The following is a 15,177-nucleotide window of genomic DNA, read 5'->3' as shown; positions in this document are numbered from 1 at the left end:
TTGTAAGCTTCATGGTGAGCATCTTGTTTTGGAAATATTTTTGTTCCAGTTCAACAACTTGTTTAAAGCCAGGATGGAAATGAAGGAATATGTACGAACCTGCATTGATACCCATATCCATGAATATAAGACTAGTTTTAAATCTGTGAGATACAGCTAACATCTGGTGCTAATGTCTCAGATGCTAATGTCCATTTGCACACGTTTTAGCTTCTCTGAGGTGTTTGCTTGTACAGTCATGCATATTGCATAGTTTTCTCGCATTGCTCTGTAAATCTGCTGCTGTCTTTCCTCTATTTCACTTGAATAGTGCATTTCTTTTTACGTGACGTATGCCTTTTCACTTGACTATCATCGGGTGAACTTTATTATCAATCAATAACGGCGTGGTACTTTTTCTCCCTTACAGATAAGCTCATTCTCCTCTGCTTTACAACGTAACTTTAAATTAGCTTTTTTAAATTCACATTACTTAATCTAGGCTGTAACTATGGTGTGTCTGGTCTACACGTCACGTCCAAATTTATTGGACAATAAAGGTGTTTTTATTCTATTCTATACTATCACCCTTTTTAGACCAATGGTCTTCAGAACACTTAATTAAAGCTATATACCATATTAAAGCTACATTACAGGTAAAATAAAAGCTAATGGTAGCTACAAATGGTTGGTAACAAACAAACATTCACGTATTTGGTTTCAGCTTTAATATTTTCTATTTCTTTTCTCCCTTATAGTAGCACTACAGCTAAAACAATTCTATAATTTATATACCATTGAAAATTATTAACACTAAATAGTATCTTTGTAATTTGAAGTTTAATTATTGTTGTAGGTTAAAATCTAAAGTTCTCAAAGGTTAAATCACCTTAAGTCTGTTTTTCACAACAATGTGAGCAGGACAAAATATTGTCCCTTGTCTGGAATGTGTATTTTTATTTTATTTTTAATAATAAGAAGAAATAATAAGAAATTGTTAATGTGGCGTATAAAAAGCAGGCTGTAAAATAGTCCTATGTGTCTTTAGAAAAGAATATTCTGTTTCCAAATTTAGATATTCTAGGAAACATTGTTTTACTGTCAGAGTCCTTCAAGTTCTGTCTTCTCAGTCTTGACAGCTTTTTCTGTTAGTTTCCAGAAATACAAGCCGTTATTGCCACTTGGATGATTTATTGTATTGTTCTTGCTCTCTTAGTTACTGCCTCGTATTGCTTTGCTGGGTTAGGAATTAGCCAGCTTCGCAGATTTAAAGCAAACGGTGACCTCATTGCAAGCGTGACACTCGACGCAGGCCATAGTTACAGCGTTAATATAAGCAGGACTGGACACTAACTGCGGGGTTAGTGCCAAACACAAACAATGCCCAAAAGGTTTTAATGTGAGAATGGGAAAACACCCAAACATGACTGGAAGCACCACAGAGAATATCGCCAAGTGTTTCGCGCTAGGACGCTTTAGATAATTAGCTCTCGCTGTAGGGCAGACAACAGAGACCTTTAAAAAAAAATAAAAAAATAACACTTGAGGAAGGAAGCAGGTGGAGTCTTTTAGCAGAAGAGTGGAGCATAGGAGAAACAGAAGTGTCTAATAAAGTTGTAACATGTAAACCATACGAAGGTAAATGTATACAAGCATAACATATGAAAGGTTTAGAGATTTATCTTGTTTCCTGTGAAGGTCATAATCCCACAGGATATTTAATACAAAGATGTCAGGCCTCCATCTTCATGCCATGTAATCAGTGTACCTCTTCCATGATAGTATAAATACCCTTCTCTACTTTGCAAATCAGTTTGCAAAGATCTAATCATCAATGGTCAATGTCTGTAATATAAAAATAACTTGTGATTTTCACACAGAATTAATGTAATCACTAAAATAAGTGGAGGACTCCGGATTGTTGCTTTGCTTTATGACCAACTTTCGAGGAGAGGACATCCATGGAGAGATGGCATCATATATTGATTTGGAGATCACTGGTATAACGTCCATAATGTCACTGAATGAGACATTTTAGCTCTTTTCCAATGTTCCCCAATGATCCCTGCCCTGTGGAAAAATACCACGCTCCCAGACACTTGAAGACCAGCCCTTGCTCCAGGATGACACATTGGTATCCTTGGTCTTGCTCAGGTGCATCGGTCCTGTTGCACTGCGTCTATCATGAAGTGAGTTGAATTGCACTTAGTTTGGCCATTCTGTCAGGGAATTCAAGGGAGACAATAACCTAAACTACCTTACTCAGCATATCTCTGGGGGCGACCTAAAACAGTCCCCCATCACCACATGGAGTTTCAAGAATTAGATGTTTAAGAATCTTGTGGTCTAGTTAAAAAATGTGGCGGTGAAATAGAGAGGGGTTTTAAAAACTGTAACAGCTCAACTACTGCAGAAATAACTTTGACTATCAATCTATGTAATAACCACCAGCTATGGACGGGTTTCTTGTACTTTCTGAGTTTGGTCAATAGGAGGGAGGTCCCATATACGTCGCTCAGTCAGATTGTGCCTCTCCTCCACCAATACAAGGCTCCACTATCTCTGGTTCTGTTAAAATAACTTAGAAACACAGTAATACATTTAGCTTTAAAGCTATTTAATCAAACTTACTTTGCCCACTGAGTCAAAACCAGTCAGGAGGTGTTGACCTGGAGCTGCTAAGACATTTGAATCCCTTCCCTGTGACAAAGTGACATTTAAAGTATTGGGAGTTTACGTATATGGAGGGGAGTGAGATCAACACTTGGTTTGATTTGGTGGTCGCAATTATGTGTTTGACTTAGCTACTGATCTGGGTAAATGTGTCTACAATCAGTAGTTTAGGTATTGCTTGGGAGTATCTTCTCCCACTCAAGAACCATCCGCCCTGATGTCCCCCAGGGATGTGTTCTCTACCCACTCCTCTTCTCCCCATAAACAAATGACTGCACCTAATTGGACCTGTCTGTTGAACTCATTAAGTTTGCCGATGACACCTCTGTCATTGGTCTGATCCAGGACAGTGACAAGTCCGCATACAGACAGGCAACGGATCAGCTGGTCCATTGGTGCTAAAGAGAGACGATGGTAGATTCTCTGAGAACTTCCCCCACTCTGCCTCCCCTCACCATCTTCAACAACACCGTTTCTGTTGAAAGATAGGTTTATTCTTATAGCACTTTTCAGTACACTGCAAAAAGGGAACTACAATTAAGTAAAATTTTCTTGAATTTAGTGGATTTTTCCTTGATTTGAGCAGGTAAATAAGACTATTTGCCAATGGAATAACATTGTTGCACTTAAAATAAGAACAGTTCCTCTCCATCATCCTAATTCAAGTGCAGGAATCTAGTTATCTTATTTTACACTGCAAAAAGGGAACTAAAAGTAAGTACAATTTTCTTGAAATTGTGGTATTTTTCCTTGATTTGAGCAGCCAAATAAGACTATTCGCCAATGGGATGAGTATATTTACCCCTAAAAAAAGATAAATAGATATCCTGCACTTGAAATAAGATGATGGAGATTAATTTCTCTTATTTTAAGTGCAAAACTCTTATTCCATTGGCAAATAGTCTTATTTACCTGCTCAAATCAAGGAAAAATACCACAATTTCAAGAAAATTGTACTTACTTTTAGTTCCCTTTTTGCAATGTAGGGGTCCAAATACTCATTCCAGTGGCACATAATCGTATTTACTTGCTCAAATCAAGGATACATGCACCAATTTTAGGAAGATTTTACTTACCTTTAGTTCCCTTTTTGCCGTGTAACAAGACATTCAAAGTTATGTACACTTTGTAGACTAGTTATGGCTCCAAGACTGGACCGTAATGAACTAATAGATCCCAGGAGAAGATTATCTGGGCTGATCTTCCCTCCATCCAGGTCTTGTTCCCTCAGACCCCAAAACATCCTGCACGCAAAGTCGCAAACTGTTTTTTAGTTTTACGTCTGCACTACAAAACACTATTTGCTAAAACCAGCCACCAGAGAGGCTGTTTCTTCCCGTAAGCCGTCAATCCACCCTACAGCCAAGTTAGTCGACTGCAGTACTGTGAAACAAAATAGGTATAATGCACTTTCACAACCTCCACTTATCTTTCCATCCATCCTTTTTCATCCTTTTTCAGCCCCCCTGCTTATCAGTGCAGGGTCGCGGGAAGGCTGCATATCTCCAGCAGTCAATAGGCGAGAGGCGGACAACATACACCTTGGACAGGTCATCAGTCTGTCACAGGACAGCACTTCTTTTCTTTGCATATGACAAAAAAATACAGCTAATTTATGTGTCCCAAATGTGCTGTAACCGAAGTCAAATGTATTGATTGCGCACACAATCAAATACAGACGATTCTGATTCTCACTCCGGGGCAAGCCAAATTCAATCAGTCAATCAAACTGTGGATATTGAAAATTACGGCCTGAATGGAGTTATTGTCTCGGCTGGCAGCCGAGTGTGACGAGGAGAAGAGCAACTTCACAATGGAGCACTCATTGAAATGAAAATGCCAAAATAAAACCATCGTCCATGAGTCATTTGTCAGTGACGCAGAGTAAACACGCTGTTTTGTTTTTTTATTATTTTTTTTGTCCACGGTAACGGCTAAAAACATTAGCCAGCGCCAGTCAAAAGAACAGACAGCGCTGGATTTCAGCCTTTTGTCATCGCGGTCTCTTTGAAAACTGCTACCAGCTAAAAGAGGGGAGAAAAATTCCTCCCAGAGATTTATTGTGTCTGTCTCCATCTGAGAGAGAGAGAAAAAAAAAAACATAGGATACAGCAGCCCTGGGAATCATCCTGTCATAACAAAGACTTCATGCTACTTTTAATGTTTTGACATGAAAAAGACTTGCAGTCCGCCCTTGCCCTGGGAACCGGGTGGACCCGGTTTATGTGGTCATCATCTCCCCCTCATTACTTGTTTTTTTTTTTTTTCTCTAAGCACCTCCAGTGTGATTGAGTTGGAAGGAATGCTGCTAAGGATAGGTGGGATCTTGTAATAGCAATGGATCCATTTTTATATGAAAGCTGACACTCCCTGCCACATGGGAAGGCCTGCTTTCTGGAGGGAGGTAATGGTTTCTTCTCCTGCTGCTCCCTGAGGTGGGCTGAGTGTAAATTACATCGAGCTTGGCCTCTGCTCAAGGCAAGACTGGAGCCGAGTCACACCCGCCTCTCACAATTCCCTTCCCTCCTCATCAGGCTTAGATCCTGAGAGATATTTCCATCGTGCCAGAACACGGCAGGCCCACGTTTGCCACCGCTATCTTTATTTTTCGTTCTTCTTCTAATCTCTTATAGTTTCAATCTTCCTGCTGAAGATGAAATAACCCCGTGGCTTCACCTTCCAGGTAGTCGCTGTGTTTCTCGGCTCTCTAGGGAAGTGCGGGATAAAGCGAGGGCTGAAAACGCATTTCCACGATCTACTTAAGTCGGACTGAAAGTGTCAGTGCGGCTTGGATGGAGAGGCTGAGGAAACGGCTGACAGAGAGTTTCACGGCCTGTCAAATCAGGATAAATTATCTTCGGACCGTACTGTTGATCGTTAGCCTCCGATGTGTTGGGAAACCATGCATGGAAAACCCCTTTATTCAGGGTTATCTAACCCTTTGTACTAATGTGGCACCAAAAGTTGATATTCGACTTCGTTTATCAGACCTATTAACCAACAGGAGAGAACATGGTCTCTCGTATAAGATCTCACCAGGTTGGACAATACGTACAAAAGGACCTTAGACCATTCTTCTTGACGTTATGTCACTGGATCAACCAAAGGAGCAAGCATTTATTATTACTTTTTAGGACTTTCCCAAAAGCGAAATATGTCTGAATAGGCGTAGAAAAGACGTTCTCTTCAACGTAAACAGCAATAATGGTGAGAACCAAAAAAATAAGCTTTATGTTGGGTTTATGGAACTGTTCCTGCATTGTTCCTGCAAAAAACCGAGTTCATGTAGTTTGAACTTTAAAGCAGCAATAAGCAGATTTTCACCACTAGGTGGAGCTTGAGCACTGCCTGTACACCAGAACAAGACGTGCATCAAGCCACGCCTCTCTACATCTCCACTTCAGCACCTCGGCACTCGTTTCCCCTTGCAAAGGATAAAAACACAGCAAAACAACCTCAACTTTCAGAGGAACATGTCAAGTGAATTGACTCATAACTTTATAATGCTGCTAGCAAGAGAACGTTTTGATCCGAGGGGCGTGCTCGCCGCCATTTTGTGCCAGGCAGTAGCATTTTATGGGCCGGGTGGAGGTAAGCCCTGATTGCACTGCAAAAACGAAACTAAAAATAAGTAAAATGTTCTTGAAATTAGTTTATTAGTTCTTTATTTGAGCAGGTAAATAAGATGATTTGCCAATGGAATAAGATTTTTGCACTTAAAATAGGAACAATTCATCTCCATCATCTTATTACAAGTGCAGTATATCTAATTATCTTATTTTAGGGGTAAAAATACTAATTCCATTAGCAGCTAATCTTATTTACCTGCTCAAATCAAGGACAAATACACTAATTTTAAGAACATTTTACTTATTTTTAGATCCGTTTTTGCAGTGTGGCTGCTGTTCATGGGCCCTGTCGGCCCAGCTATTAAAACAAGAGCTTGGAGAACAACACAAAGAGAGATAGTGTATGATGTTTAACCATAGTCAATGTAAAAAGATGCCTTAAGTTCTTCACAAAACAATGTTCTAGTTCTTTCCATCTAATATAATGACGTTTCACTTATTGCTCCTTTAAAGAGTTTCTCTCTAATACAGTATCTAGGGCCGTTCCACAGATTTTTTCTTTAAGCGTGTCAGTGCAGCCAAGTTTGATAGACAGTTGTGTGTTTAAAGTGCCGTAAAATTTGTAAAAAAAACAAAAACTGACGACTTGTTTTACAAACATTAAAGCCTCCTCCTTTGAGGGATCTAAGGGCGAAAAAACATGACCGTCTCTGAGAATCAACGCTGCTTTCTATTAACTAAAAAGGCCCTGAGCACAATTAAGGCAGGTGCAAACATTGCAGAAAATATTGTTTTGTAAAACATCAGCGACATCGATGACTCTGAATTTGGGGTAATAAGTACGGCCTACTCACTGGCCAGATCGCCCTACATTTTAAGCTTAAAATGATTGATTCCCCTCGGCAGATTTAGGTTTAAAACAATATTTAAATTTTTCCAACACGTTTCTTCTGATTGGAAGAATTAATAAACATGTTGGAGAGGGCCAGCCTGAGTCCCAATTTGAACCGAACGGAGAATCTGTAAAGGGAGCTACACTGCAAAAACAGAACTAAAAATAAGTAAAATTTTCTTGAAATTAGTGCATTTATCCTTGATTTTAGCAGGTAAATAAGATTATCTGCCAATGTAGTGAGTATTTTCACCCCAAAATAAGATAATTAGATATACTGCATTTGAAATAAGGTTTAATAGAGATGAGTTGTTCCTATTTTAAGTGTAAAAATCTCATTCCATTGGCAAATTATCTTATTTACCTGCTAAAACCAAGGATAAATGCACCAATTTCAAGAAGATTTGACTTATTTTTAGTTTTGTTTTTGCAGTGTAAAGATTAGGGTTATGGTAAGGAGGCATTCCAACCTCACAGACTTAGATTTAATCAACATGCCTGTGCCAAAATGCTAAAAGCTCGTCAGCAATCATAAGAAGAGATTGACGGCTGTAATACCAAAAGGAGATTATTTTTTTAAATTTTCATGAGAATCTAAATCTGTCAGGGTATGAATAATTCTGGGTTACACTGTTCATAATATTCCTAAAGCGTGATTGTAAGAATGTAATGGGGAAACTGTTATGAGCTGTAAAATGTATTTGTTTTATTTATAGCAACACATTTTCTTCTTCTTTGACCCTCATTAGTGCCTCTTTATGAATACCTCAGATGAGACCAGGATCATGTGCAGTATTTAGGTGAAAGAGCCGGAAAATCAGGAGACGGGCAGCATTTCAGTTTCATGGATACCAGATTGTGCAAGCAGAAAAAAAATAACATTTTCTTAGCAATAATGTTTCTAAGTTACTCCATAGATATATTCCTAAATGTAAGTCCTGTAATTATGTTGTGGCTTTTGGCTTCGATGTTTCACGCCGAGACTATCAGTGGCTGGAGAAGCCCCTGAACTAAAAACATTTATGTTATACATAAATACCCACGCTTCATGTTGAAAGCTCTCCATCCATGTCAATGTAACTTTAGGTGTTTAAATATAGACAACTGGACTCCCTCATTTGATCATTTCAGTTGTCTTGCCAATGCTTCTTTAATAGAAAAAGGCTTTTACTAAGGTTTTAACATGGATTAGGAGTTACAGCCGTACAAGTCATGCCCAGTGCATCTCAATAGGGGCTCCAGTTTTAGACTACCAATGCCTATAAGAGCTGAAGTTATTATCTGACACTTGATGTACTACTCTGTAGTAAAATATGCAGTACGATCAGGGAGAGGTGTGTGTCCGGCTGCTTAATAACAGTAGAAATATTTAAAAGGGAGGCAGCAGCAGGGTTGAGGGAATATTTCAGGATCTATATTTAGACCCCGGAGCGAAGCTTCTTGCCTCGGCTTGTGCACGATGCACAGGGGAAGCATGCAAATGTACCAGGGTGGAGATGGGTCCGGCGGTGCCGCACATCCAGTGAGATGCTTCTCTCTCCCCGCATCATTCAGCGAAGGCATTAGATTGTCAAAACCCAGATCAGTCACGGCGACCATTTCTGCGGAGCAGATCAAACCGAATCCCGATGCGCTCCCTTCCACAGATCTGACTTAATCTACAAAGTCAAGCACAACCCTTTGCAAGCTTTCTATTTTTAGCAGCCAGCGCCACCACTACACCAGCTGGAGACAGAAATATCTGCTTTTTCATTCATTTGCTGAGCAAGAACCTGGCTCCCAGGCTCACTTTCATTCTGCAAAATTCTCAACGTTATCACTTTCCAAGGACCTTGTCGCGGCAAATTGCATTGATTAGACGGCTCTAAATCAGCCGCCTTTAATTACGTTTACGCTGCATCACTTCACGAGGTGCACTGCTCTGCGTGATGGCAACTAAATTGCAATTATCTATTTCCCTGAGCGCCAAAGAGGAAGATATATTGGTGACTCAAGGTAGATCAATGGGTTCGCCGGTGTTCCAAGGAGCCTAATCATGTGAAGAAATTATGAGGTTCTGCAGAAGTTCGGCTTGAAATATAAATTGATTTGCTTTTTAAAGTGGATTATATAACTATACTCTCTCACACTTTGTATTCATTTAGTTTGTGGTTAATATTACCCTCAGGTTGTTACACACGTCAATAGATTATTTAAATGGAGCAAACTGAGCCAATGATCTAAAACCATGGCTATACATTTTCAAAGTGGACATAATCTGCTGTAATGGCGTTCCCAAGCGGACGTTTAATCGTTAACACCCAGAACACGGGTCCGCCTTTACAACGCAAAGCTATAAAACGCCACAAAGTATGGCAAGTTAAACCATATACAGCAGTAATAGATGAAGTGACCGATAAGATTCTTGCCATTGTTGCATGAATGTCAGTAAAGCTTAATATCACGCCCTAATTCAACAATAAAATACACTTTAAATCCTTTATTTACTTTGTTAAAGACTCAGCTGCTCCCTTCTGATCACACATTCAGACACGGTCCCAGTCATGGTCTGCATGACAGTAATTTTAACTTGGAGCTGGTATTTATTCATTACTTTCTGTGTGTTGACTGACAATGCAATGTACCACCTACCCATAGATTGGGCTACATTTGATAGGTTTAACGCCGGGTTATTCCAGAAGTTTAATGTTACACTGCAAAAAGAGAACTAAAAATAAGTAATATTTTCTTGAAATGAGTGTATTTGCCCTTGATTTGAGCACTTAAATAAGATTATCTGCCAATGGAATGAGTCTTTTTACCCCTAAAATAAGATAATTAGATATACTGCACTTCAAATAAGATGATGGCGATGAGTTGTTCCTATTTTAGGTGTAAAAATCTTATTCCATTGGCAAATAATCTTATTTACCTGCTCAAATCAAGGAAACATGCTCTCATTTCAAGAAAAATTGTCTTATTTTTAGTTCTATTTTTGCTGTGTAGCCATTCCAAAACCATCTTTGGTGTGTTGAGATCAATTGCCCCGTCAAGTTTGAACCACCCAGCTTCCGATTTGAGGTAAAGCCGAAGAATTTGCAAGTGTTGCTCGTTAATTTCTGCTCTCGTTTTTTGGAATGCACCAAACGGCCCCACAGCATTATAGCACCACCGCCATGCTGGACAGTAGGTGCTCACTGCAAAAACGGATCTAAAAGTAAGTAAAATGTTCCTAAAGTTAGTGTATATGTCCTTGATTTGAGCAGGTAAATAAGTTCTTTTGCCAATGGAATGAGTATTTTGACCCCTAAAATAAGATAATTAGACATCCTGCACTTGAAATAAGATGATGGAGATGAGTTGTTCCTGTTTTAAGTGCAAAAATCTTATTCCATTGGCAAATCATGTTATTTACCTGCTCAAATCAAGGGCAAATACACTCATTTTAAGAACATTTTACTTATTTTAAGTTTCCTTTTTGCAGTTTTCTTTTTTGACCTCTCCAAGCATGTCTCGTGTCCTTGTGGCCGCATAGCTGTCGTGATCCAGTGGACTTCACTGCAAAAATGGAACTAAAAATAAGTAAAATGTTCTTAAAATGAGTGTATTTGTCCTTGATTTCAGCAGGTAAATAAGATGATTTGCCAATTAAATAAGATTTTTGCGCTTAAAGAAGGAACAACTCATCTCCATCGTCTTATATCAAGTGCAGGATGTCTAATTATCTTATTTTAGGGATCAAAATACTCATTCTATTGGCAGATAATCTTATATAACTGCTCAAATCAAGGAAAAATACACTAACCTTAAGAAAATTTTACTTGTTTTTAGACCCGTTTTTGCAATGTTGAATTTATGAGTCTGAGTTACTCATTCTGGTTCTTATATTTCAAGTTCATTTGCTGTTTTTGTATTAAACAATGTTCTTATTTTTCTTAGTGGTTTTGTGTTTATCTAAGGTTTTGTTATTCCATGTTCCTTTTTTGTCAAGATCTCCTAGCTCCTTATTGATAATCCTTGCAAAAGTGTTTTACATCGACACATTCGAGATCTGTGTCATGTTTTCACAATACACCGGTCCATTTCCTGCTTGGTTTTGGGTCCTTAACAAACATTGCAGGTGATATTGCTCTAGCTTTGTCATGTTTGACAGCGAAACATTTCTCCAGAAGGTATTTGGCTTGTACAGGTGGCTAAGGTTGGTTCTGACTGTTTGGGGAGGCCCAAACGGAGAAATAAAACAGATTTATTCGCCGAAGAGCGGTCAAGCGGTCCAACCAGAATAATGCAGGAAGGCTTCAAATGCCTGGGCTCGAGGTACACTTTGTTTTGTGATTTTAAATAAGTGCAATATGAATAAAAAATTCACATTAAATTGAAGTTCTGTTCACTTGACATTAATGCTTGAAGTCCTGTGTTTTGTAACCATTCTACCCTGGATAAAAGGATGGTGAAAACAAAATAAAAGCAAAATATTATCGTGAAATTAATGCCAATGTATGAATTTGCACTGCAAAAACTGATCTAAAAACAAGTAAAATGTTCTTAAAGTTAGTGTATTTATCCTTGATTTGGGCAGGTAAATAAGATGATCTGCCAATGGAGTGAGTATTTTGACCCCTAAAATAAGATAATTAGACATCCTTCACTTGAAATAAGACGATGGAGATGAATTGTTCCTATTTTAAGTGCAAAAATCTTATTCCATTGGCAAATAGTCTTATTTACCTGCTCAAATCAATGGCAAATACACTAATTTTAAGAACATTTTACTTATTTGTAGTTCCGTTTTTGCAGTGTGGATGTAAACGGGAACATCATTTGAAGTTAAAATCGTATTTTCTTTGCTTTATGGCAAAAACAAGTCGGGAAATTAAAGATTCAAATGCTCCTTCTATGATTATACCCACTGCTGACTTTCTGTGGGAGAGAGAGAGAGAGAGAGAGAGAGAGAGAGAGAGAGAGAGAGAGAGAGAGAGAGAGAGAGAGAGAGAGAGAGAAAGGCTGGGTGTGGTCGACACACTGTGGCTGTAGTTAAATAATTAAAACGCCTCCTGAATTAAAGAGGCCAAAACAAATGAACATACACTGAGAGAAGGAAAAGTGTCTGATTAACTATGAGGCAGCATGTGAGGCTTTTCAACAGATGGCGATTTGATGGTGTATATTTGGCAGGGGGTGGCCAACATGCTGCAGGATGTTTGCTTCTGCCTCTTCTGTGCTATCACAGGCTGTCTCTCCCTTATAAACAGAATCAGACACACAGGAAGAAAAGAAAAAACTGAATTACACGACGTTCAGCACGCCACGAGCCATCGGTAAGTCCAATATTTAGACAGAGTTCGTATTACTGAGGCGATCTCGTTGTCCTGACCTCCAAAAACCACGAGGTTGGTTCTTGACTGGAAATAAAAACAGACATTTCTCTAAATAAGATAAAATCATGGAAAAGGAGAATCAGTTTTGAGCAAGATAAATAATCTTTTAGTTACATTTTAATAAAAAAATGGCATGTTTAAAATCATGTAAACCCTTCTCAGTAATAAATGGAAGTCTTTGCTGACAATCAAATCCTTATTATAATTGCAGAGTAGCTTCTTGCATGTTTTCACTGTTATTATGATGTTTTCTCTTTATTCATGAGCTCCAAGTCTATAAAGTTTCAAGGACTCTTTGCGATCATCCTAATCTTTAGCTCCCGCTACAGCTTCTCTATCAGATTTAAGTCAGGACTCTAATTTAACCCCCAGTGAGGAAAAAAAGATACGTTGATCAATTACAAAAGGTACATCAAACCTAAGTATGACTAATTTGAGTTATAAATTTATTTACTTTAATGTTGTATAAATGCACCAGTAAACGCAGGCAGGACGCAGGCGGAAATTATAGAAAACTCTAAACTGTAAAAAAAAAAAAAAAAAAACATAGCTTTGTATTGGACACAAAAACAAAAAGGCCTGATTTTGACACACCTGATACATTTCTGTTTTTAACCATGCAGGTTCTCTTCGTTTTACCTTCTGGTTGTACAATAAAGCGCAGGCAGGTTCCACTATGATGGCGTAGCTTACACTACAAAAACAGAACTAAAAGTAAGTAATATTTTCTTAAAATTAGTGTATCTGTCCTTGTTTTGAGCAGGTAAATAAGATGATCTGCCAATGGAATAAGACTTAAAATAGGAACAACTCATCTCTATCATCTTATTTCAAGTGCAGGATTTCTAATTATCATATTTTAGGGGTCAAACTACTCACTCCATTGGCAGATAATATTATTTACCTGCTCAAATCTAGGACAAAAACATACATTTTAAGAACATTTTAGACTTAGACAACTTTATTTGTCATTTTGTATGCACAGAGTGCGTACAGAACGAAAGCTGTAAAATTGTATGCAAAGAAATTTCGTTCTGTACGCACGATAATATTATTTACCTGCTCAAATCTAGGACAAAAACATACATTTTAAGAACATTTTACTTATTTTTAGATCCGCTTTTGCAGTGTAGTCTTAAATAAAATAAAAAATCAGTGTCCAGACCTGTAAAGATTTTAGTCAAACTGTTCCTACACTGCAAAAACAGAACTAAAAGTAAGTGAAATTTTCTTGAAATCATTGTAATTTTTCTTGATTAGAGCAGGTAAATAAGACTATTTGCCAGTGGAATAAGACTTTTGCACTTAAAATAGGAACAATTCATCTCCATCTTCTTATTTCAAGTGCAGGATAACAAATTATGTTATTTTAGAGATGAATTGTTCCTATTTTAAGTGCAAAATCTCATTCTATTGGCAAATAGTCTTATCTACCTGCTCAAATCAAGGAAAAATACACTCATTTCAAGAAATTTACTTATTTTTAATTCCCTTTTTGCAGTGTACAATTAAGAGTCACTTTCAATAACTCCTAGCTGTGACAACAACAGCTTTTCAAACCCGATTCATAATGACCCTTACAGCTGAAACAAATCTCACAGTGCTTCACGGACGTTCACGTTGTTGCACAGCGTCGGTCAGCTGGTAGAGGAAGAGCAAGAAAATCCAATCCGGAATACAAGATCAAAGAAACATTTGAAAAAGCTATCAGAGTCACAGCGGCTGTCAGTAAAATAAACAGCCTCTCCGCGGGTGGCAATCTTGACTAAAAAACAAATGCAAGTATATTTTAGCTGAAATGAACTTATGATAGATCAGCACGGAGTATCTTACCGGAAAGTAGAGAAGGAGGGCTCCACAGAGAATGGCCTCCAGCAGGACGAGACCTGAAGCTCTGATGCTCTGCCAAAACAGAAAGATGTTGTAGCTTTTAAACTTTTTACCTCTCATTTTGTAGCTACTGTTCTTTTTAACTTCATATTCTCATCATGAGTCAAAAGAAAATAAAAAGTACCACTTTTGTCCAAAGCAGCAGCATTTAGGTGGCTGTGCATGTGGGATGTAGTCCAACGTAAACCCAACGTCGAAACTTTACGCAAAACCTAAAACGTGTTTACAACTCAGTTTTCTGAAAGGTTGGGAGAACTTTGTTTTAATCTGCTTCAGTAGTGGTTTATTAATAAGTTAAATTTGATTTAAACAGAGCAAGAATAGGTTTATTTATGTTTTTTTTTTTTTTGTTCTGAGAATGCTCCAAGATATTTTCCAAGAATGGAAAAAAATAAATATTGCTTTTATTTCATATTAACTATTTTTAATATTGTAGCATCAGCATTTACCCATCGGGAGCAATACTGTTCGGTGCTGATTGTGATTTTAAAAAAGCAATACCTTATAAAAGCAACCACTTAGCATCTCTTGCTCAAGTAACCAAATGAAATGGCGTTGCATTTATTTTACGGCCCTACTTCATACAGCTTGTACTTTACCTTTTGAAACTTTCCTGAAACTTACGGTACTTTCTCAAACTTTTATGGAACTTACCAGGAATTTTCCTCACTGGTTACTTTTTGTAATTTACCAGAAACTTCAAATGTTTTTTAATTGGAACTTCTAAGTTACTTTGCTGGAACAAACTGGCTGCTTTTGAACAGATTGCCAGAACTTTATCAATATTTTTCTTAAACTCACTGGTCACTTTAGAGTC

At 38.0% G+C, this 15,177-nt stretch overlaps 1 protein-coding gene across 2 annotated transcripts in view; it reads right to left on the bottom strand.

Annotated features, from left to right (window-relative positions):
• Positions 1-15,177, bottom strand: part of gpr158a (G protein-coupled receptor 158a) — a 117,278-nt gene that overhangs the window by 39,680 nt on the left and 62,421 nt on the right. For both annotated transcript variants that reach the window (XM_021323462.2, XM_021323463.2), the window contains exon 5: positions 14,304-14,372. In XM_021323462.2, coding sequence (XP_021179137.2) covers positions 14,304-14,372 — 69 coding nt within the window. The remainder of the gene's footprint in view (positions 1-14,303; positions 14,373-15,177) is intronic.

The sequence above is a fragment of the Fundulus heteroclitus genome, chromosome 21, assembly GCF_011125445.2.
Source record: "Fundulus heteroclitus isolate FHET01 chromosome 21, MU-UCD_Fhet_4.1, whole genome shotgun sequence".
Classification (NCBI taxonomy): domain Eukaryota; kingdom Metazoa; phylum Chordata; class Actinopteri; order Cyprinodontiformes; family Fundulidae; genus Fundulus; species Fundulus heteroclitus.
The sequence above is the reverse complement of the archived record's forward strand: the minus strand, read 5'-3'. Positions and strand labels throughout refer to the sequence as shown.